General features: G+C 41.2%; 1 protein-coding gene across 3 annotated transcripts in view; it reads left to right on the top strand.

The window, feature by feature from the left end:
- The window catches only part of luzp1 (leucine zipper protein 1), a 48,650-nt gene extending 23,527 nt beyond the window's left edge, over positions 1 to 25,123 (top strand). For 2 of the 3 annotated variants that reach the window (XM_046063045.1, XM_046063043.1), the window contains 6 exons: positions 9,822 to 10,155; positions 10,284 to 12,573; positions 13,245 to 13,837; positions 13,983 to 14,162; positions 21,873 to 22,149; positions 22,944 to 25,123. In XM_046063045.1, the coding sequence (XP_045919001.1) occupies positions 10,024 to 10,155; positions 10,284 to 12,573; positions 13,245 to 13,837; positions 13,983 to 14,162; positions 21,873 to 22,118 (3,441 nt within the window). In that variant the 5' untranslated portion in view covers positions 9,822 to 10,023 and the 3' untranslated portion in view covers positions 22,119 to 22,149; positions 22,944 to 25,123. Of the gene's footprint in view, positions 1 to 9,821; positions 10,156 to 10,283; positions 12,574 to 13,244; positions 13,838 to 13,982; positions 14,163 to 14,478; positions 15,419 to 21,872; positions 22,150 to 22,943 lie in introns of those variants that run through there. The other variant, XM_046063046.1, reaches the window with a different exon arrangement.
- The last annotated feature ends 15 nt before the right edge of the window (positions 25,124 to 25,138 follow it).

Genomic DNA, 25,138 nt, shown 5'->3' with positions numbered 1-25,138 from the left:
AAAGTCCAGTATGTGACAGCATTATTCAGCAATTTTTGTAACTTACCTTTTTTGTTTCAAATTCTTACCATTTATATCAATCATTTAATCAGTGCTTTAAATCAGCGTACATTACATTGGCTTTCTAATTAGGATTTTTGTTATCGTCATATGCATTACAGACATTGAGCTAGTTGTTGATAAAGGAGACTGGAGTCTCCCTGTCTATCACTTCACAACTGGGAGTTACTGTTGTTTAATTCCACAAGTTAGCAAATCATTCACACAAAAAAGTCAAGAGTTTACTGACCCTTTAAGTCTGAAATTCTTAAAGTCCATGTTTATGGCCTTGACAAATATTTATTATTCTTATTGTTGTGTGTACATCAGTGGTAATCATGTAAAACATGTTTTTTTTAATACAGCTGCTATAATAAGGTTTTACGCTTGCTCATGGCTTTTACTCATTACTCACTGAGCGTGACTGATTTAATGCATTTATTTCACTCTGGTTCCTGTCTGATCACATGCAGTGTACAAATCTTAAGTAACTAATTTGTTGTTAATACATTTGTATTGTCTCTTCCATATTGAAAGTATCGATGATGTGTGTTCTGTTTTTATTTGAGTTTTATTTTTATTTCAGTTTGGCTTAGCTGCAGTAGAAAACAGCACAATCTGCTTTCCTAATCAGGGTCTCACTCCTGTTTGCCCCAGTGTCTTGTGTGGAGTTTGCAGTTTGTGTTAGTGACCTCTGACCCCAAACACAGAGGGCAGCAGGCTGAGGACATGCTGAGGGGGGAGGAAAGATTTCATGGAAACATGATGGCAAGTCGCACAGGACATAAATCTGTTTGTTTAAATCAATAACAAGAGTGTTGCGAAACAGCAGTTAATAAGGTTGTGGACATTTAATAATGGTCTGAAAAAGGACACACAGGTTTGGGCTAACATTTTTTAACTTAGAAGAAGAAGATACCTTTATTGTCACATTACACATACATGTTGTAAAATTCATTCTCTGCATTTAACCCATCCCTCAAGGGAGCAGTGGGCAGCCACTGTGCAGCGCCCGGGGACCAACTCCAGATGTATATATCAGTGTCTAGTCAATGGCACTGACTGGACGGTGGTTATTGTTGTGTTGAAATATATAGTATACCATAACATTGTCATCTTTGCAGTGTTCGTTTCTTTCGAAATACTGAACATTTGCAGATGCGTTGCCTAAAATGTATGAATTGAAATAGCAAATCAAAAAGTATTGCATTACGCAATCCAGAAAGTCTGTGTATGGCTGTCCATTGCAACACTATTACACCTTAAATTAATTCTTAGCAGAAGGTGAGTTTGAGTTTGATAAGAGGAAAAGGAGGAGATTAATGAAAACACCTTCCACACATCTGTAGTAAAGCATCAAGGGTCAAAAGTTTTGGACTGCAAACACTTTTTGAAGCAAAGATCAGGACTTGCCATGTGATCAGAGCCAAGTGGGAGTCCGGGTGGATCCACATGGGCATTAGACATGTTGACACACAAGATCTATTGGTCTAACAATACACTCGAAGATGTCACCTTAGACTTTGAGAAACTGGGATGGACTCCAGTATTTTATTTCTATAATAAACTGAATAATCAAAACCGTAATCGACACATTAATCAACAATGAAAACAATTGTTTGTTGCCACACTAAATGACACACAAGCCTAAGACCAGCAGCAATACAATCCAACCTGCTTAGACTGAATATAACTGTATTACCTGCCATGCCAATTATGGGCGAGTGTTCAAACAAAGAGGTACTGGAAAGATACTAGAAGTAGAATTGTAGTGAGTGTAGCAATCTTTAACTTGTTTTAGTGAGCATCCATCCAAGATGCTGCCGGTTGTGGTATTTTGTATAACTGATGTAACTGATTACATTTCAGTTGCTCCACATCTCCTTGGCTGCAGATCTGCCTGAGGACTAGCTAGCAACTAACTGGCTAGTATTTTTGGGTGCTTCTGTTTTAAATAGAGTATCCAAGATCCTTTCCCTGCTCTGCTCTGCTTCTTGGTCTGCTTCCGTGGCTGTTGCATATAATCCTGTGTGTAGTGCTGATTTCTGATCAAGAACATGCTCTAATTTCCTGCTTTGCCACCAAGATCAGGAGCAGAGCCGAAAAGCTCTGAGGGCTTTGAGTTTGATTCAACCTCATCAAAGTTACATCTGCAACTGGGTCATAAACAGAGAAGCCAAAAATATAGTGTATATGTAGAACCATCATACTCTTGCATGAAAGCTGACAGGTCACACACTGTCCTCTGGTTTATCTCTCTCATCCTGCCATGGCTTTCTTACCAACTTTCTCTGGCATTTTTCATCCCCCTCCCCATATTTCCCTTTCTCATCCTCTTGTCATGCCTCCTCGCATAAGCTGGGTGCTGGTTTTAAGCCCCAGCAACAAGACTCTTGATGTAGACAGACAGGGGAGGAGGGGAGGAGAGACCTAGAAAAAGGCTCTGGGTTACTGGGCTAGGACCGGAGAGAGGACTGTTACTTTCCAGCCAAGCTTTTAAACTAAATCTGACTCTGATGTTCACGTAAGTGTTTGTCATGAGGACATTAGTATAAACTGCGTCCTAAGCTATACTTTTGACCTCACTAGCGTTATTTCACTTTATATTTTGGGACACAAAAGAATATTGCATTGTTATTGAGATTTACAATCATATTTGTTATTACAATATTTTGACTCTGTGTGTGTGTCTTTTTATTTCATCTATAAAAGTTTTTAATGGGGAGCTGGCAAATGCCTTTGTGAAGACAACGTCTCCTTTTTCTTTTGTATGGTTTTTTATTTTATTTTGCACCTGTACCCAGTTTGAGTTGGTTGTGCTAATTATCCACCTTTTTTGCAACTTACAGTTAATACCATATATGTGAGAACTCCCAATCCCCAAAGATAATCAGTTTACTATAATGAAAGACTATCATTTTCAAGATTGTTGCAGATTCATTTTCTATCAGTCGATAAATTCCATTCTTTTAGCTCTCATTTGTAATCTGTTATAAATACAGCAGTTTACCTGGAATTGTTAGACTTGTCTTGATGGGGTAAACTCCCTGCTTTGTAGTCTAAAGACTTCTGAATAAATGTAAAGAATAGGTTTTATTACACAATAATATTGATGTATGACCAAGCTAGACAAGCTTTCCTTTTTTCTTCCTTTGCTTTCTCTTATTTTGGTTTTGTGACTCGCTGCGAGTATTCAAAATAAAGAGCAACTTGTTTCTCTTAAATCGAAAATTAGTTCAGACTGTTAACAACAAATGACAGGAAATTCAAACTGAAATGAAGCTAAGTATCCATGCTGAGCATTTCCAGTCATTGGCAGCAAGGTCTTGGGGGAAAGACCGTTAAGAGTAATGGAGCAAAATGTTATGTATCGACTCAATTTGTATTTCACTTTCAGTGTAGTTTTTGAAAGGAGAAATAACTGGTGAAAGGGACGAAATGAAGAAGCAATTACTGTCACTGAAGAGCATCTCAACATTGAGTGACGTTGCCCTGACAAGCAGACAGCATCTGCTTTGTTGTTATAGTGGTATTGTGATTAAATTGCATGTCCTCTTCCATAAACAATCTATTTTTCTACCAGAGACGACGTTTTGTTTACCCACTATTTAACCACATTTCAATAGTTATACTATAAGTGGTCATTTCACCTAGGATAGAAAAATCTGAGAGGAGTAGGTATTCCCATCCCATTTCAGCTCGTTCTAAGGAATCAGCTACATGACCTTAATTCCTTATCCATTTTTCTGCTGAAATGTAACACGGCCTTTCATTTCTTTACCATTTTTCCAGAAGCGGTGCAAAAGTTAAAGGTTGAGGTAAAAAAAAACAGAGAAAAAAGTAACATGACAGCACACTGAACATTATGGAATGCCGGTTTCTCTTTCTTGGAAAAACGGAAAAATGCAGGCCAAGCATCAGGTCTCCACCATCTTGTGGCTTCCAGTACTGCGCCAGCATCCATCCACTGCAGTCGTCCCTCCTCACATACACACACACACACACACACACACACGCAAAATATTTGTCACACATTCACATGCAAACTGGCAATTACCCCCTACATGAAGATGTGGTTGAGGTATTTTGATTGGACTCAGGCCCTTTATTAACTACCGTTTATGAGGCAGAAGAGCTTAAAACCACTAAGTTCCAACCTAACGTCAAGTGCAAGAGAGAGGGGAATTTTTTCTTTTTCTTTCCTTCATTCTCTCTTTCTTGGAGAGAACAGAATGTACTGAAGGCAACAGGCAGGCAGGAAGAGAGTGGCTAAAGCCCTAATGATATGGTGTATGATTGTAACCTTGGTTTGTGTGTGTGTGTGTGTGTGTGTGTGTGTGTGTGCGCATGTGTGTTTGAGAGAGAGCGCAAGCAGAGTGGATGGACCTCTTCAACAAAATTTTACTTACAAGTCCTAAGACAAAATGAAGCCCCTCTGTTTTTCTGTTCCTTTGTCCTTCCCCTTATCTTGCATGCATCACTGTATGTCTCTACCATTACAGCTTTATCAGTCTTTCCACGCAGTCCTCATTTTCTCTTTTTAAATTTGAAACACCTAGTCACGTAACTCACACACAGACTCACAAATTCACATTTAGCAGGCTAGAGATTTTTTACAAGAGACAGCTGTTTAGTCTTTGTGTGAAAAATTTTACTCATGCCAACCTATGCCACCTACAGCAAAGGAAAGCAATAGGTGCATTTGAGGGGACTGCAGAGTGTCACAGCTACAGTTTTGCTGTTAGATGTTGTTGGCCTGTGTGTGGAGCATCTTTTCTGGGATACTGGAGTGAGTACAGGTTACAGAAGTGTTGAATAAAAAAATAAAAAATAAACGGTTAACAAAACCTTTACCTTTAAAAAGTAAGAAATGAACCCTTAAACTCCAGTTATAACACTCCCTGAAGGTGGCACACATGCCAGCATTGCAGAAGCTGTTATACACATATATTGGCATTGACCTATTTTTTTTGTTTGTTTGTTTTTTTTTTGACGAGAGGAGGCACAGGTCTAACTGGAACTGCAGCTTTGCAACTGAACCTGGTTATGGATTATATATATCAGGGCATTATTAACCCAAAGGGGGCCCCAAAGCAAAATAAATTATATGTCTCTATAGCCCCCCAATTTCTCTTTTGTTTCCAAATTGTAACTTAATTAATCGCAAATATATTAAGTTAAATGCACGATTTATACTAAAATAATAAAGGCATTAAAACTGGATTTTAATGAAGGTGATTTTAAGGTGATAACATATTATTTCAGTCTGAGGCCCCAGGGCAGTTGCCTCTTTTGGCTGGATGGATTTCCTTGTGTTACTTTCCCATGTTCCTGATCGTCTTTCCCATTCTGCTACTGGTATTGTTTCTATGGCCCCATCCACACTACTGCGTTTTCGAATTAAAACGGAGACCTTTTGCTACGTTTGCACCTCCCGTCCAGGCTAAAACGACGAAAACGAAGACTTAAAATGGAGAAGTTTGGAAATGCTGCCGACCCCATTTTGCGTTTCAAAACTCCGGAGGGCGTTTTAGCGAAGACGGACCGAAATGGAGGACTTTAGAAACGATGACGCAGCCGCTCACGCTTGGCTCTCTGATTGGGTCTTGCAAAGCAGAAACACGATGCTGGGTTTTTGACATCATATTTTTATTAAAATATTCTGTACCGTGCAAATAACACTCATCTGCCTACACTTGCACTGTGCATGTCGCCGTTAACTCCCAGTTTGTTTTCTGACGCCACACTCCCGTGTTACATTCAGCAACAGTCCCAGCTCGTTATTGGTACATGCAAAAAAGAAAAAAACTGGTCTGATGCTTTCTCTGTATTTATTTATTATTTCGCCAAATCTTCTGTAACTACGGAATAGACCATCTGCTTCAAGTTTACACTGGCATGCGCATGCCCAGTGTACCTGAACGGGCACTACTGTGCGTTTTCAGTCGTTTTAATGTAGAGGGAGAGCAACTCCAAAACGCAGCTAAAACGCTGGTATGGACGGAGATCGTAATCGTTGTAATTCTCCGTTAGTAAACTAAAACGGAGTAGTGTGGATGGGGCCTATATCTACCTTGCTTTCTTCACCCTCTTCTTCAGCTGGTTCACACCCACACTAACTTTATGAGGCTCTGTGGTTAGAGGTCATCTCAAACTAACTGTACTCTGGCAGCCTACGCTCTTGCTACCGATCAACAGTCTCAGTACCCTGCTTCTCCTAACAACAGCAGTAAGAGTGCAGAAATTTGTGAAAGGTCAAGTAGGGAAGGTCAAGTAGGGAACTGCCTGTCCAGATTCCAGGAAGTGGAAGGTGCTAGAGTCATAAAGTATAGTTAGCCAGGGCTTGGTTTAAGCTCTTTTCAGTGTTCTCTTTAATAGATATGGGGTTGTGAGCTTTGTGTATAAGCTTAGAAGACATCCTGATTTCAGACTTTGGTCAAATAGTCACAATTTTCACTCAGGATGCTAACACAATGGCAAAGACAATCTCAGAAATCTGTTAAGAAATCTGGACTCCAAAACTGTAGAAACATTTTTATATACTCCCTAGACCCTGGCCATAAAACCCAGACAATGCCTTGGTTAGGAATGGGCTTCTGCAGGGAGCAGAACAGAGCAGGCAGGCAGAGTGAGGGACAGACAGAGCCCTGGTTAGTCTATCATTAGGAATGCATCTGCATAAAAGGGGTCTGTTTCCCTGCCTCATAGCTTTTGCCCCACTCCAGGTTTTCATAATTGTCAAACAACGCACAGAACAGGGGAATAAAACTGTGTTAAATTTGCTGAGTTCAAAATACCTCAGCAACTCCCCTCACTCCATACTTCATTCCTTCTGTTCCGTCCCCTCTCCACCTTTGCAAATACTGTTCTCAGCCAAACAGCTCCACACCTTTTTGCTTTCAATGTCACAGTCTTGAAGACCAATAATAAACTTGGGAATATCCTCCTGATTCATAAGGTGTGGAAAATCAAAGGAATACAGGAATAACAGAATGTGGGTCATGGACCTAAATGGAAGAAAGACTAAATGCTGACATCCTGTACTCCTCCATCATTTTTTCAACTTTATTCTCTTGCCCTTACCTCTACTGCCCTGTATCTTCTTGTTTCTTCTCTCCTCCTTTCCATCTCACCTACTACCCTTCTTATTCCCTCCTGTCTTGACCCGATTGTAGCTAATGAGGCCGCAGCCCTGCGATAAATGAATCAGGTATGTTGATTGGTTTGGCAGAGGTGGGCCCTTGCCAGAGTCACTTTGCACGCACCGCTGCCTCTTAAAAGTGCCCACTTGGACGTGCTGGTGTGCGTGTCTAAGAGAAGTGGAGGTAGCGAGATGAGGGAGGGAGGGAGGTAAAGAGCTGGCAAAGAAATAAAGAAAGAGTAAAAAGAGAGGTAGGCAGCCTGCCAAAACAGGAGTAGCTGGACCTAACGAAACACCAGTATTAACCACAGTGAGGTTCAACAAGAGCTGCTCTCATAATTGCTGAATTTCAGAAATCATGTAAGGGCCCAAAACCTAACCCTACGATAATCAAAAAATATGTTAAAGGCAAAATAATGAACGTTGTTTCATTGTGTTATTGTTTCATTATTGAGCGGGTCAGGACAGTAGGACCACCAAACTGGGGGAAAAAGTACCATCTAGTTTTGATGTCCAAGGAATCAATGTTTTCTCCTGAGGCACAAAGGTTATTCTCTTACCTTTTCAGTAGTTACATTTTTCCCTGAGCTGCACAGTGCTGCTATTTAGAATTGATCTGTGGCTAAATAGTTTTGTGCCATTGAGCGATCTCTGCTTTTAATGGATATATGAGGATTTTTCATAGTATTTGTACTCTACTGGAACAGGATCAGTCAGGACAGGTTTGGATCACAGTGACTACGCCAAGACAACAGAGAAAAATTGGTCTACAGTTCATTTAACAAGCCACAGCTGGGCAAAGCTAATGCAACACAAAATTACTTTGACTAAGGTGTTTTGGCATTCAAGTGAATAGCTAGACTAGCAGTTTTCCCCATTTGTCTTTTTCCCTACTCCCTCTTCAGTCCACATACTTTGCTGTATTTCCTTAATGTCTTGTACTCCACTGAGAAGATTACCAAACCACTAGACATCATGAAAGTAAAGAATAATTAAAACACTACAGCTGAACGCTTTTAAGTTCAAATTATGCTTTTCTTACTGTAATTGTTTCCATATTGACTTTCAAAGCCTTGGTTTATGTTCAACAAGACATTTAATGAAATGTGGGAAGAGTGGTTTGGGCTTTTTACAGTGAAACGATAGCATAGTTTCATATACTTTCTGAAGTAAACCATAATGGCAAGTTATACCTTGTTGTATACAATGTACGCACATAGTTTACGCAGATCAAAAGATTGAGCAAATTTACTGCATTGGTTGATGTTTTTTACAGCAGTAAAAGTTATTTAATGTTAAGAAAAATACAGTAGTTTTTATATGTAGTGGTTCATAGCTTCAGAAGGACACTCTTTGAACATGGTAGTGTAGACAAGGAGAAAGCAGGGGCATGGATCTGGTTGTCGGGGGGTCGATAAGTGATGATGTGTGCAGATGTTATGTCCTACCCTGAGGTCGTTTTTCCCTCGCAGTCAGTGGGGGAAGCTTAGCAGAATGAAGGGGGGGAGGGGAGCAAAAGGATTTAGGAGAACGAAAGCCCACTACCTGAATCATGCATGAGATAGAAGATTGAGCTGTTAGACTTATGAAGGCTATGCTGCATTCTGTGGTGTGCTAAAAATCTCTGTTCTCATCACATAGAACCATGTTTGGTCCACAGATTGGTACTAGCACATTGTACTGGCTGTAGAAACATACATATGATCCAACTTCTTACATAATTGTACCAACTAACAAGGCAAGGAACAATGCAGCTTCCATGTCCTTATTTGCGATTTTGAGATTTCTTGTACCAGAGCTAATTTATTTCTGCCGAATAGTCACTGTTACAGAGTGAAACACTATTCTTTTATCATCACATCAGTAAGTCCAAGTGACCAAGAATGGTTTAGTTTTGTGATGGACCTGTGATGGAGTAGTTGCCACAGTGGCGGCTGTATATGAGTGCAGATGGGGGTATCCGATGGAGGCCAGTGTTATTAAGATATGCTGCTGTCAGCAGAAGCAGGCAGGCAAGCATAAATCGATGGTGGATAAAACAGCAGGGAGACTACAAAGTGTGTGAGTGTGAGTGTGCGTGTGTGGGCAAACCTGTGCAGTCATGTTGAAACCCCCATACTCACGCAGACATGTAAGGAGTACCACCCCTATCTCATTCAAAGGACAGGCAAGGTGAAATACATGGTGGTGCAAATGGGGAAAAAAGGAAGAGAGGTACAGTTTGTGTATGATGTCCTCTTAATGTACCATTTGATTGGTGACTTTACCACCGATAATATTTAATTGTTGTAATGAAAGGATGTCAACTAACTTCATGGTGATTGAGAAAGTAATTCCTGTTCGTATGTGTAATTGTTCTAAAAATGTAGCCAGAGTGAGATTTGTTTCTGCATGTGCCATATCGTGTGCAAGTGTATTTTTATTGTACATGCGTTGGTGTTTGGCCTCATTTAGTCTTGTCCTATAGTTTGTGTCACAGCAATTAGATGGAAGTGTAAAATCACACAGTGTGATGACTGTACTAGTTTCCTACAGGGTGCAGTCCTTTTCCTCGCTTGCTGAGCTACCTCTTGAGAATGCAAATGACTGTCATTGACAAATTATGGATGACTAAGTGTTATTTCCTCTGTCCCTCCTACAGATGACAGATTCGCCTACTAAACACCACTCTGAGGGAATTTCAAAGTCTTAAAGTGACAGTCAAACAAAACAAGACAGACGGCCAAGAGAAGAAGAACCTAAGGGACTTGATATCACTGCCACACACATGTGGACCTGTTATCATCAAGTAATTTGAACAACGAAACAAACACAACAGATATAACACAAAGAATTTTGTAGTCATGTCTGACCATAAAGACATGACACATCGCCACCTGCGGCACAAGCTACAGAGTCTTGGGCGAAAACTGGATGAACTGGAAGAAGCAACCACCAAGCTGCAGAAGTCTGAGGATGAGCTACTAGACCTGCAGGTCAGTACTGGTCGACTTTTGACACTGTTTTTTTGTTTGTGCATTTCAAAAGCAATGTGTGGAAAGAGTTGTAACTGAAACTGCATAAATAGATTAATGAATGGTTGAACTTGCTCTCTCCTCTACAGGACAAAATCATCCAGGCAGAAGGCAGCAACTCATCCCTGCTAGGTGATGTGGAGGTCCTCAGGAAATGTCTCCTAAAGATCCAGGGTAAGGATGAGGAGGTACGCAAAGCTGAGGACCTCTGCCGCACAGTCAGAGAGAAACTAGAAGAGGAGGAAAGCCTTACAAAGGCGCTAAAGACAGAGATTGAACGTCTACAACAGAGGATGGCCGAACTGGAGAAACTGGAAGAAGCTTTTGGGAAAAGCAAGTCTGACTGCAGCCAGCTCTGCCTAAGCCTCAATGAAGAGAAGAACTTGACCAAGAAGCTCTCGTCTGAGTTGGAGGCCCTCAAAGCACGTCTGAAGGAGGTGGAGGGGTCTGAGACAAAACTGGAAAGAGCAGAGCAGGCCTTGGCCATGGAGCTTGAGAAACTCAAAGGATTCACCCATACCTTTATGAGTGAGCGTAAGAGGCTACTAGAGAAACAGAGAGAGGACGAGAAGATCATTCTAAAGCTTACAGAAAAATTGGAGCAGCAAAAGAACCGCCTTGGCATGTCGGCAGACCCTGGTCATACAGATTTCATAAGGTCACGAATTGAGGATGAGCTTTCAACCACTGGGCTCCTCACGAGTAAACTGGCGGTACGTAAGAAGAGTCTTGACTACTTGAAGATGGCCGATGACATTGGTCTTGTGAACAAATCTGAGAATGAGAAGAACAGCGGTCTTGAGGGCTCACAAGAGGAGGACAACAAAGTAAAGGAGTTGACACAGGAAGTAGAAAGGCTGAAGAACCGCCTGAAACAGCTGGAGATAGTGGAGGAGGATCTAAAGAGCTCAGAGTCCAAAAATGGCGAACTTCATGAGAAGTTCCAGATGGAACGAAACCGGACCCGCCAACTGAGCGAGCAGGTGGAACAGCTAAGGACGCAGCTGTGCGGAAAAGGTGGGATTGGAAGAAATGGAACCAGTAATGTGGATAAACATGGCAATGGAAGCACCAACATTGGCCCCAACATTCCAGCTAAGGTCCTGGAGAATGGCAAAGCTGATAATGAAGAGATTATTGTGAAGGGAGGTTTCAGACAAGAGAAGCCCAAATATAGGAGTGCTGCAACTGTCTCCGAACCGAGTTCCCCCAAACACAGGAATAGGGAGCTCTCTCCTCAGCATAAGAGAGAGACCAAGCTGAGGAGCAAAGAGGCGAGCCACTCCGAGGAGAGCTCTCCTAAGTCTGTGAGGAGAGCCCTCAGTCCTGCACACAAGAGTAGAAGGACACCCAAAACCCCATCTACTACGATTTCATCTGATAACGGAATAAGAGACACAGGACGAGGAACTGATGAAAAGACAAGAGGAGCCGCTCTCTGCTCTGTAAACACATCTTCTGGTGATATTAAAAAAGCGTCTGTTCTTAGTCGCTACCCTCCAGCAGCTAATGACCAGAAGCCACTGAGAACAGCTCACAGACAGACAGATGGGGAGACTAAAAAGAGCAGAGTAGAAAAGTTTTCAAAATTGTACATTGGTAGTGATAGCGAATCAAACAACTCTGATGTAGTTCCTGACAGTTCCTGTAACATCAACAGTATCTCTGCTTTAGAGAAGGATGCAGTGTCAGCCTCAGATCAGGAATCAACAGACCAGGTTCAAGAATCCGTCTCAGTTTCTTCTGTCCCCACCTTGTCCAGAGCCAATGGATCCTACACAGCCTACAGATCCAACGTCACTCCACTGCTGCCCAATGACCAGGGATCAGAAGGTCATTCATCTGCCTCTGAAACAGAATCTACTGGTTCAAGGCCCTCTGAACCAGAGCCTGTAACTGAGACTACTACTACTACAACTCTAAGCAGTAGGACTGGAACCTCCAGATATTCTAGATACTCCCATGTCCATGACTCGCATTCAGAGGGTTCTTCCACCAGGAACTCGTTTGATGAGGAGCTCCAAAACAGAACACCATTAGCTGAGGGAGGCCACCAGGGGCCCGCGCATATGACATCAGGGATTGAGATCCAGCGAGTGTGCAGCCCACGTGAGGCCCTGAGGTCAAAAGCTGTCATCAAGCCTGCGATTGTCGAGATTGACAGGAAGGAAGTGATGATTTCAGAACCACTGTCTACAAATGGCAAACCCAAAATGTCCACCAAACCTATTGTGACCACCACTAGTAAAATGACCAGTAGTATAACCATCTACCCCAATGACCCAAGCTCTTCCAGAACCAGCAGTCGCAGCAGCAGTGTGTCTAGTGAACACATGCCAATCAAGGAACGCCACACCTCCACCAGTAACATCCTCATAGGTATGTTTTCACAAGTCACAAACCAGTCTCACTTCAGTGAACACAAGCCATTTTACACAAACAATCTGATCTGTAACAATAATTGAATAAAATGTTCCAGTAAAGACAGCTCCTTCAATTGTTCACAAAAGAACAAACTTCACTTTATCGGTGTTAGAAATCCTGTCTTGGCATTGTGCGAGCCCATAGTTCAACACTTGTTCACATAATTAACCGTTATGGAAATGGTGTAGAATGTTTACTAAGCAGTAAAATTGCATGCTAACGGTAAGTGCATTCAAAGGAAAATTCCTTTTAGTTTCTAGATAGTAAAAGGTTTTTTACATTTTCATGGATTAATTGAAGTACCACATGATGATTCATATAAAGAATGGCAATGATGTTGGTGAGGTGATTTGAGATAAATACTAACATTAGCATGCTAACATGCTCACAATCACAATGCTAACGTGTATAATGTTCACCATCTTAGTTTAGCCTGTTATCATGCTAACGTTTATTTGCTAACTCCAGAAGTATTTCCCACAAGTACAGCTTAGGCTAATGGAAATGTCATTTGTTGAAGGGTTTTGGTCATAATCTAAAAATTAAAAAATATATTATTAAGGACACAGCTTGTTTAATTTCTGAAATGATTAGAAAATATTTGATATCATTTTACTTATTGCCAGGCCCCAGCAGTGAGCACCACGGCAGCATCTCCGTCCCATATGAGATTTCCATTCCCAAGAGCGAGATAGCCTTGCGGCCGTGCCAGGACCAGGACTGTGGGGAAGACGACCACAATGATTCCTCATCAAGGTCCAAACTCCACAACATTTCCAGAGTGGAGACCACCACCAGCCACCTGTCCTGCCAACGCAGCAACTTCAGCCTCCAGTCCCCGGACACCACCTCCGCAGACTTTAATGACACCGAATCAGGCTTTGAAAGCAGCAGCAGCAGTAGCACCACCACGGTCACCAGCTGGAGACGCCAAAGACAAAGCAACTACTCACAAGAAGACAGTTTACCAGACATGAAGAATGTAACTGTAAGAAGCACCTGGAAGAACCGGGGAACTGCATCAGTGGATGAGACAGGCAGGGGAAGAGGGGGTACACGGATGATGACTGATGGTGGGTCGGATGATGAAGCAGAAGCCATGACAACATGGAGGGCTTACCGGGCAACCACCTTCGATACAGAAGAAACGATGAACAGCGGAACTGGAGCTGCCGGAAATGCTGAGGTACAGAAGGGAGCTAAGCCGTCCCCTGCAGAGGTGAGATGATAAATAAATGAATGAGACAAAGTCTTGAGTTGAGAATGAGTACATTCCCTACACAAAATGAATAATAAATTGGAAGATATGAGTGAACTACTTTGTAGCTGCATAATTTAATTTAATAATTTGCCCCTTGTCCCAGATGTACATGCGTAGGATCAAAAGTGTGGTCAGCAACACCAGAGAAGTGGAAGAACCAGGGATTCGCCGAGGCAAAGGCTCACAGTCTCCCACCATGGATGCAGGAGGCCTGGGAAGGATCGTGCCCCACGCACCTGTTACCTCTCAGTCCTGGAGCCGATCATACCCACAACAACCACAGGTAGGTCAACCAACTTTGGGTCTTTACACTTTTTTGCTCTCATAAGATGTGTTCTTCATCAAGTGGTAAGCATAAAACAGGCTTGGAAAAAAATTTGGCTGGTAATTTTACATGCCTGGAGTATTTTTTGTGTTTTTTCAATATGGAAGGACAACCACTCACTTACAGAAAGCATCAATAGAAGCTAAAAGTAACATTTCTGGTATTAAACGTGTGTCTGAGCTTTAACTGCATAATGTGGCTTCTAAAATAACTACATTGCAATGTAGGTGAAAGTATTATCTGCACCGCTCTGCAAATAATTTTTGTCTTGAAGGTAAAAGTCCAGAAAGCACAACCGCAGGGCTGAGCTCCTGGTGTGTCCACTTTGCATGAGAGCTCAGCTTGTTTTTTTCCCTGACGCCAAACTCTGCGACTTCAAGCTTAGCACAGCAGTTCTGTAGGCCCCACTCCTGCTGCCCCAGTAAGCACAAAGAGAAAAGGGTGGGACAAAAAAAGAGGGAGGATGGAAATGAAAAGGACCTCAACAGGGGGAAAAGGAGGTTAGGAAAACCTCAAGGAGAAGAAAATAACTTTCTTGTATTTAAATGTGCCACCACATTATAGTCTGTGCTCCTGCCAGGCTGTAGTGCTATTCTACGCAAACATTACTGAAGATAGCTGTTCGATTACTCACCTCCACGTAGTACATGCATAGGATTAATACTGTATAAACATGTCACTGTGCGAGAGCTTATATTTGTGGATTTAAGTTATTCTCTGTAATTAGTTATTTTGAGATATTTTGGTTTTCTTTTCACATCTAGTACCGCAAAATGTTCACCACTGTAAGCACAACCTGACGCACTGATTGTGTAGCTACATTATAAACAACTAATTTCTGTACAAAGGGCCAGATTAATCTGATCTGATTTGATGTATATGTGTGCCTATGCATTAACATGTAAGATTGTTTGCATATCTACAATTTGATTAATGGACTGTAAATGTTTATACAAGTCATTAGAAAGATGAGGTGAAAACTACTAATGGGCTACAGTATTAACTTGTCTATTGGTATATAATATATTGTCAAATGGTTGTAGTACTGCTTACAGAGTGGGCTTCATGGCTACAATAACATCATCACATCGTCAGTCTGTCAGTTTGACAAACTAGACTAGACAAGAGGCCTTTGGGTAAGATCTGTGTTTTCCCCTATTAATAAACTGGTAGTTGCCAAGGAGACAGACACACACAAGAAAAATGTCTGCTATCTCATCCATCATCTTGGGTCACATTTGCAATAAGACAATAAAATGATCTGGAGTTCAGTTGTCTTGCATGTATACAGCTGCTGTAAAAGGTGATTGTGAAAAGTGATTTTATTTTTAAGACTTAACACAGTATACTATACACATGTTGTTATTTTTGTAGTTGTTATGCTTACATTATGATTTAGGCGGTCTTCTTTAAGAAGTAGTGCATTAAAGTGTTATTGACCAGGTCAGGACCAGGACATCAGGATGTTACGGGGTTTGGGTTGTGTTCTTACCAAAGTCGTGCAGTACTGTTTAGGGTTTATTATTGTGGCCAGTTACAGTTACAGCTTCAAAGGTTCTCTTCCTCTGAGAACCTTTACTAAGATTGTGTTATTTATATATTTATTATAAGTAAAGTATTGAGAAAAGTATCATTTTGGTATCAGTACCAAATCTCACATATGTATCATATTAACATTAGTCTCAAAAAATTTCAAATGACAGTCAGCCGTACCTTTCACATTATAATACGAAGTTGCACAGCCTGTACTGGGTTAGATGATCAACTGGTCAAGTTGTTCTTCACACTGCTCTTCGCAATGCTACAGGAACAACAAAGACAACGAAAACAGATCTCAGATCTTTTAGCTGGGGTCTCATTGCCAGCAGACAATCCATTTGCATAAAAACATAGCAACTAAGATGGCTGTAATTACCAACATGGCACCTTCCACTCATTATCCTCAATAGGCTTAATGAAATCTGTCTAACACTGAGCCTCGACCCTTGACGCCCCCTTTTATCACTGATATAGACTAGTAGGCAGAGCATGAGGAGACGGCCACCATTGTTTTGTCTCTGACTCCTCCCCTCCCTTCCTCTCTCTCCCATCCCCCTATTTAATTTGTCATCCAAGCCCTGACATGAACAAAGTGGCTTCAAGTTGTGTATTTGAGGAGCTCTGTCAGGGTCAGTGCTCACATCTGTTCTACTACATGGCCTTGAACCCATCTCTGCATTTTTAGGATGGCAACCATCCTCTTTCTGACCTTGTCCCACAGTGCTCAGCCTTGTTAGCCCTGGTTACCCTAGAGCCCTTGAAAAAGTCCCCTGCCCTTTCTCTGATGTGGTAAATAAGCAGTGATCTGATGAGCTGCCTTTCTTGTTGTCACTTCTTCAGTATTTTGTCAATTCTTGCACTTTGTTGTGGGAATTTCCTAAATCCACTTATTGACTCTGTGGTACAGCAAAACCTTGTTCATGTGATGCATGAAGCGGTCCCTCCATTTGGATAGCAATTACAAACAAAAATTGCTACAGTGTAAAAAAAAAAAAAAACAAACAAAAAAAAACATACTTCAGTTCATAATTGGGCTTTGAAACATGTCTTGGAGCACAACCGATCATCTTGGATTTGGATTTTCAGAGCATGTCAGTGGTCTGAACTGCGTCCATTCCCAAGAGGTTGGGATAAATACAGGATAACACATGGGTTGATGGAATAGGATTGTAATCAGTAACTGACGTCCCATTGATCTTTCTTTCACTTAGTATCAGTACTACTCTATCTTTGACTAAAGCTTGATCCATTTAAGTTGCACTCTGCATGTAAATAGAAGCTGTTTAAGATGTAAACAAATGTGTAATATCCTGTCTACATGGCTTTAATTTATTTTTATGACCATTCACATCAAATGCTTCCCAGTGATGAGAGTATAGCAGACTGAAAATCAGCTTACTGTGGACCTTTTAAGGCACTATCAATCAATAGTCATTAAGGAGGAGACAACATTCCCAATTCCTTTAAGAACCCTGGATCAACCTGGGAAAAGCTTATTGATTTGCTTTCTTTTTTAACCTCATGTATAAATTATTTGTGTCATTTATTCAGGCCTTTGTGGCACGGAGAATTAAAACTTTTTATCTAGTTAAATGGTCATGATCGTATTATCATTGTCCGACTCTATGGCTGATGTGCAACCTTTACTGTTGCCTCTGTTTTGTCCAAATCAGTGTTAATGTAGTAAACTTCTTTTTGCCAGTCTAGTGGCATGGCTTTTTCGAGAGGATGAAGATTTTGTTGATCCCTGAATGTACCTATAGCATCACCATGACAATATTTGCATTTGTCAAATGCTTTGACAAAATACCTGTCAAATTAATGATATTTCCATCAGCATGAGCTGCACTTACAAATATTAGCATTCTAACAGGCTTAACTAAGATGGTAAACATGGTAAACATTATACCCGCTGAACGTCAGCATTGTCATTGTGATCATGTTACCATTAGCTGACAAGCATTTATTGCATCTTATACTTATAGATGTAGATTTAGTCTTGTTAAGGCTCTGATAATGGATAAGGTGAGCAGAACTTGTAGCACATAATGGACCTACATACAGGATTTGGTCCAAAATTCTAATATGAATACACCCAGCAGGTCAGTGTTAGAATGGGGAGTTCTTCCTTTCTGTAGCAGTCACTCCACACTTCAGAGTGCAGAACAGAACAGCACTGTAGTAATTACTCCCCACAGTAGCAGTAGGAAACTTCAGACTGTACATGAATGAGCCATGAACTTGTGTTTGGTCAGCAGGGCAGATATGGCTGATGAGCAAGATACCAAAACATCCTTTGTTGAGTCGAAAACCAGTGGCCACAAGGTAAAGTGTGGGATCAGAGCTCCTCTACTATGTGAACCGCACAGAAAAAGCCCTCTGGAATCTGTAACACTGTACCAATGACTTGTTGGGGGGGGGGAAAAGGAAAAAGGCTTTTAGAAATCATAACCAATAAACAGATCATCATCTTGGCAAACCAAACCTTTTCTGGAACATTTCACCTGGAGTGTCAAGAGAATTGTCTTGCTGGAGAAGTGATTTAAGAGTTTGGATTGGCAAGACAACACCATTCCTTAAAATTGCGCGAGACAGACACATTTAAAGCAAGGGTATAATTAGTTCTGCAGAAGTTCCGACACGCTCCTTGTGTTAAATCGGCTGGCCTTCATTTGGTATTAGAGTAGAGTCATCTCACAGTGTCTCTTTGAAGTGAACTCTTGGAAACTGAATGAGCCATTCTTTTCTCATGAAAAGTGCATGAGCTGAATGATGGATTTGTAGAGATTAAAGTATCTACACATAAAGCCTACAACAGCAGTAAAGGAATAGTTTTACACTTCTGCGCTTTCTTCGTTGAGAGTTAGATGAGAAGATTCATACCACTCACATGTCTGTGTGGTAGGTATGAAGCTGCAGCCAGTTAGCTTTAGCTTAGCATAAAGGCTGACTTACAAATAGTCCAGCCCACAACTTGTAATTTTTACACTTTTTGTACAGAATAAACACACTAGATATAATGTGTTTATAAGTGAGCTTTAGAAGTACTGATAGCCAGATTGGTACAGAACCAGGCTAGCTTTTTCCCCCTGTTTCCAATCTTTATGCTAAGCTAAACTATAATGCTGCCGGCTTCAACTACAGATCTCCTACACACATACAGGAGATTTATCAATCTTCTCATCTAATTCTCAGTGGGAAAGAAAATAAGCGTATTTCCAAGAATTGTTAAAACTATTCCCAGGCCTCTCAAGTTTTATCAAAGTTTGGAGTGAGATAACACGTGTTAGAGGAGGAGCCACTCAAATATTTGCTGCAGCGGCCTCTCGGACCCAGCCAATTTTCTCAAGGTTTTACTAGCAGTTAAATTTTACCTATAGTTCATGATTGACATGAACAGGTGAATCTGATAAAATACTATTTATATATAAACTTATATTCAAAAATACAAATGTATTAAAACTAAAAAGAAATTTGGCTATGTGTGTAGTAGTGCTGTACACATAGGCCTACAGTAGGATGGCAGAACTTGCCCCTACGCATGAATGCCAAGCTGTGTGTGTGTGTGTGTGTGTGTGTGTGTGTGTGTGTGAGAGAGTAGGCTACACATTTCAGCTTATGAATGGTGTTTTGTGTTGTAATTGATTGTTGCACATTTTAATGCCTTGATGACTGGGGTATAGGGGGCTCCCGCTTGAGGCACTGTGGCTCAAGGCCAGCCATTTTCACTATCATGATGGATGATAGCTTTCCAAAATATAGAAAAACATCTCTAGTCCTTTCCTTAGTCCTTAGCCAAAGCTAAGCCCAGTGGTGGACAGTAACAAAGTAGTACCGTACTTAAGTACACAAGGTATGTGTACTGAACTTGAGTATTTTCTTTTCATGCCACTTTCTACTTGTACGTCATCTCAAAGGGAAATATTGTATGATAAATACATAATAAAAAGAATCATTAATTGCAGTCTGATGCAAAATAGTTTAACCTCAACCAACTACAATAATCCATGAGGAATACTAATGTAATGATATAATATATAATAGTATATGGGACATTTTTCTTTCTGCTTTGAGTAGGCTACTTTTATTTTAAGCTACTTTTACATTTTTATGCTTATAGCCTACTTATATACTTTAACTTAACTTTTTCAATGCAGTATTTGTGTACAATGTAAATACTTGAGTATTTTTACAGTGAGGTATTGCTACTGGTTTTTAAAGGATCTGAATAGGCCTAAGTTACTTTGCTCACCACTGGATAAAAAAAGCCTAAGCTAAATGGTTGCAAAGACATTGGAGAGTTTTTGACTGCATCATCTCTAAAAATTTAGCACAAATTTGTCATAGCCTACTCTTCAGCTTCAGCTGCTCTCACTCTCACAAGCAAGTGAATCGTAATGCAAATCAAAATGCAAAAAATAAATACCCACAGTTACCGTATCCAACGGGTCTTGTGCTTCCAACTTCCACTCCGTGTGTGCACGCACCTGGTAACGAATGTGCTTGCAGCGGGATCACGGAATTTACCTGGAAACAACCCATTTTATGTCTGATTGGCTTGACGGCTCTGGCATTTATTAGGTTACAGATAAGGCTATGAACTCGGCACAAAAATGATTAATTGACAAATTTGAGGATGTTATCTCTGAACTAACTTCTCAGCGTGAGAAATACAAGGTGTGGCGTGTGAGCGTGTGAACTGACTGAAATGCGTGTGTCTCATGGTGAATACGTGAGACTTGAGAGCCCTGATTCCTTAAAATTCTGTTCATTTGATACTTTAAAGTTGGAAATATGTGCCTAACAGCACTGCTTTTCTTAGTCCCACCTTTTCTTTTTTTGTCAGGTCAAATCAACATGCTGTGCTGTGATTTATTATTTCTGATTATAGCAGCCTATAAAGCTGGGCTTTCCAAGCTGAAGGCATTCTGATCTGATGTGCAGGAGCAGGTCTGTGATGACAGCAGCACTTGCTGTTCCCAGTAGATTTCCTCTGCTGTGGCACATCAACTTACTTAACAGCATATATTATAGGCTGTCGTTCCTTTTGCCCAAGTATTTTCTTAAATTAACTTTCAGCCACATGGGAAAAATCTCTCCATTGGCACACACAAAAGTTACTAATTTTCCTTCCACTGAAGCCACACATCTTTTAAAAGCTGTTAAGTTCTATGGTGCATTACACTTGCAGTGATTTCTAACCTATTTCTTTTAGCTTTCGGTTAATACATACCTAATATTTACACAAACGTGCATTTTTATTATCTTTTGTTATTTTAAGTCTGTTAAAATGTGTTGAACAATGTACATGCCTCCTGCTGAGTGTAGAAGGAACACTGGAAGTACATTACATGGTAACCCTGTGAAAGCCCCTGGTCTTGCAGCAGCGGCTTACCATAGAAGGAGAATATGCCACTCTGCCGTTTCCTCCCCTCGGTGACTGGAGCAGGAAGTGACCACACTGAACATGCCTACTTGGCAGGGTTTGCTGGTGACTTATTTCCTGTCTGTTACCCCTGGAGACCAAGAAAGGCAGTCCAGCAGGGCTCCATTAAAGCCAATTAGCGAGAATGCATTCTAAAACGGCATCAGAAGCCAACTCCAACCCACCAAATGTCACTAATTATGGTGCTTTTTTAAAGCTGAAATTACAGGAGTGGCGTGCTGTTTCTGTTTGCTTCAGGAACTGCATCGTCATCTAAGTCTCGCTTTCTTAGAGCAGGGTTACTGAGGTTATGAGAGGGGACGTGACGTTGTAGCCACCACAGACTAGTAACTTAGGATTGTGTTGTAGTCAGCCCACCAAATTATAAATCTCTCAGCTTGGGGCATGTTTGGGGTTTTTGGTTGGGGATTTTTCCTCTGGCAGAAGTCCACTTGGCAGACTTTCCTTGTCACACACCAGTTAACATAAACAGCATGTATATGCCCACTTAATACAAAAGTCCAAACAAAATGCTCAGAGCTCCTACACACAACTTCAGAATATGGGATTGAAAGAACTGACCTCTATTATAGTGTTTGTGTTTCTGACCAAACCAATGCCAAACCAATCCACTTATATAAGTACTTGCTACAGCTTCCAATTCAGACTGTGAACAACAATGTTCAATTTTCTAACCTTTCCAGGCTGCTGATAGCGTAGAGCCCAGTCCAAACCTGGGCCATAGCCCAGCTTCCTGGAGGCGGCAGCTGCCCAGCAGTGACCCTCACCACCTTGGGAGCTCCTATGATCGGGCGCCCAAGACAGCAGGGGCCTCCACCAGAGGCGATCTGTGGGCCAGTCGGGGTCAAGGGTCAGGGGCCAGAGCCGAGGGGAGGAGTGGAGCGGGCAGCAGACCGTGGAGCCATCGTCACTCTGAACCAACCAATTAGACCAACTGTGTCTGAGCAGGGCTTTGGACAGGTAGGAGAGGGTGGTTTCTCAGATCTTTTCTTTTCTTTCTTCTGACTCCTGAAACTCATTAATCAAAGGAAACTGATGTTAATTACCCCTGTTGCAGTGAGTTCACATCTCTTAAGGGGGTTTCAAAGCAAATTTGCAGTATTAAGCTGAGCCAGCACTGCTGTAGCACATTTTACAGCACTGTGTTTAATACATCCATCATGGTGGCAGCAGTGCAGTGGTTTACTAAGTAGAGTTACCCGACTGGAAAGGCCCAGATCACTGCATGTAACAGTTGCTATCCACCCTGCTGAGGCATCCTTGAGCAAGGGAGTTCCTAGTGAACTGCATTGTAGCTAAACCTGTGAAAAAAGTGTAGAGAGAAATACTTCATTGTCCATAATTTCCAAGTATTTTCCTGATTCCTCAGCGGTTTCCTGGTAAGAACTTTGCTATTTAGCATTAAATGGGGGGCAATTTTGGATTTTCTTGAAAGAGGAGCTCCATTTAAACCCAAATAAATATTTATTCATTTTTCATTTATTATTGGAAACTTTTTTTGTTCATACACAGTGACTTTTATACTAACAAATTTCACATTTTTACATGTTCAGCTGACCTGCTGTGCACTGACTGAAAGACTCTCCAAGTTTTGTTGGAAATTAATTGTAATCATTTAAATTGGAATTAAACATTGTTTCTATTTTCCCCATAATTAGTCTGAAGTCTGAGCAATCATTCTTCTAAAGAAGATGAATAGTTGTGTTAAAATATGAAGGATTAAGTAAGATCTTTCTCTTCAATTTTCTTAACAGCGCTCCATTAAGCTCTCAATGGCACAAGGAGGGCCAGACATCAGTCTCCTATTAACCAGTGACTACACCATTACCACCATCTCCAAAAGTCAACATCTACAGCCTGTTGCCATATAGAACAACAAACCACAGACATCCTTACTCTGACTCTGAGCTTACGCTGGGACGTAAATGGCCCTTCCTAAGCTGAACTTTCTCTGTCCCAAAAGAGGCATAAATGGAAAGACAGTGCCTGTACAGTGCTTTGGAGGTCGCCTCACAAGCCCATGTATCCTCTCCTGCTTCTTGTGTTGGATGTATTATAGTGTAATCCCAAAACGTGACAAGGGAGAGGCTGGCATGCTGGAGGAAGGCTGGAGATTTTCCTGCGTGCCAGAGAGGGTTTAAAGAGAGTCAGAGGAAGATGGACTCGCACGTTGAACATGCCTTTCTCAGAGGACCGTTGCAGTGACCTCAGTGGAGCTGGATTTTCAACCTTTCTTCATCGCTGACAAAACAACCCAATCAACAGCAGTATGATGTTTAACATGCATCTTCATCTCACACAGCTGGATCTTCATGCAGAATCCTTTACCCACTAAAGAATCTTTACCTTAAATGCGACCAAAAACAGGAAGCGAATTACTATCTTGGCTGACACGTACCATCATATTCACTTGTTCTTACTGAACTCCTATTTGCTTTGACAGCCATATTAGCTTTTTCCTGATTTTCTCACACATAGTATATACTCAAAACCATACAAGCACGTGCAAACAACAAGAAAACAAAACACATGCGCATTTTAACTTTTGGTTTACTTTGAACTTACGTCACCACTTTCTGGCATGCGGCCTGAAACTGGGTTTAATTTGGAGACTTAGATGTTGAGCAAACATTTGCATGTTTCTAAATAATAAATGAAGAGCACTTGAAAGATTGTGACTCAACATGCTGTCTGCTTAAAGGATTGCTGGTTTTCTGTATTTAAAGAGCACGCACACATTACTTCTAACAGACTGGAACCTTATTGATGCTTTATGCCATTTTCATCACTTATTATGATTCTTTGTAATTCGCTTCCTGTTCTGCATTATATTTTCCCTTTTGCAAAAAGATCTTAGTTTGCATGCAATGAAACGCAATGCACATGTAGAAAGATAATAATAATTGGGGAGGAGGAGCATTGTTTATAACCTCAAAACATGCTACAATTTTCATGGTGCTTTATTTTACAGCTGTTCATGTATTTTGAGAGAGCCATAGCAAAATGGAGTTTCTGTTTTAACTGAACATTGGACCTCGGATTACCAGCAAACCTGGCCTGGCAAGGTGAACATTTTTTCAGTGCTGCTGTAAATACTTTGTACATGCCAGCCAGTCATAGGAAGATCCAAGACTTCTAACCACAAGGAACTGACAGTCCAGCTTGTGTGTGTGTGACTGGGTTCGCCGTGCGAATCGTCCCAGCTTGTCTCCATTTCTTATTTCTATAGAGGTGTATTATTTTGTTACATTATAAAATACCAACTTGTGGTTGGTTTGTTGCAGCAGTCTCATATTGGTGGGGGCCACTGCAGCAATGGGGGTGCCATAGAAACCAATTTAGTAGTGGCCAGTAATAAAATAAGGTGGTGCATATCTATGACAGAAACGTGTCTGTAATGTTTGAGTCTTTCAAGAGGCTCCTGCTGGATTTAAGGTCTGACAAACGATATTCATTTCAGTACGACAGGCGATGTAAACTTTGATCCCGCAAAAAAATGTATGAATGTTGCTATTGAATACAGCTGAGAATGACTAATTGCTTGACGCACCAATCCAACATGACTGCATTATTTGTCTATCTGACAAGATCATGTAACCTTAACTGTGACAACTTGGGACACATGGGATCTGTTGAAGAACTTTGGACTTTTAAAGCCCATTCTCCATTGTGTTCCTCTGCTGTTATGGATTTTGATGCTGCGTTGGGTCAGACCCTGCTGGGGATGGCCTGGTTTAGTCTGAATACATTTCTCAGTTTTCCTGTTTTCTACCAGCCGCAATCTAGCTGTAATATTTATTTTTCTTCATATATGTACTTGGTCTTGTATTGTGAATAGGTCTGCCCGGTGGCAGAAGACTAGTCTGTCGCCGCTTTGTCACTTTACTGTTTATGCAAGCAGGAGATTGTATGCAAACAATAAATTCCCCCCCCCCCCCCCCCCCCCCCG

The sequence above is a fragment of the Micropterus dolomieu genome, linkage group LG11 (genome assembly GCF_021292245.1).
Source record: "Micropterus dolomieu isolate WLL.071019.BEF.003 ecotype Adirondacks linkage group LG11, ASM2129224v1, whole genome shotgun sequence".
Classification (NCBI taxonomy): domain Eukaryota; kingdom Metazoa; phylum Chordata; class Actinopteri; order Centrarchiformes; family Centrarchidae; genus Micropterus; species Micropterus dolomieu.
This window is presented reverse-complemented; position numbering and strand designations above follow the sequence as displayed.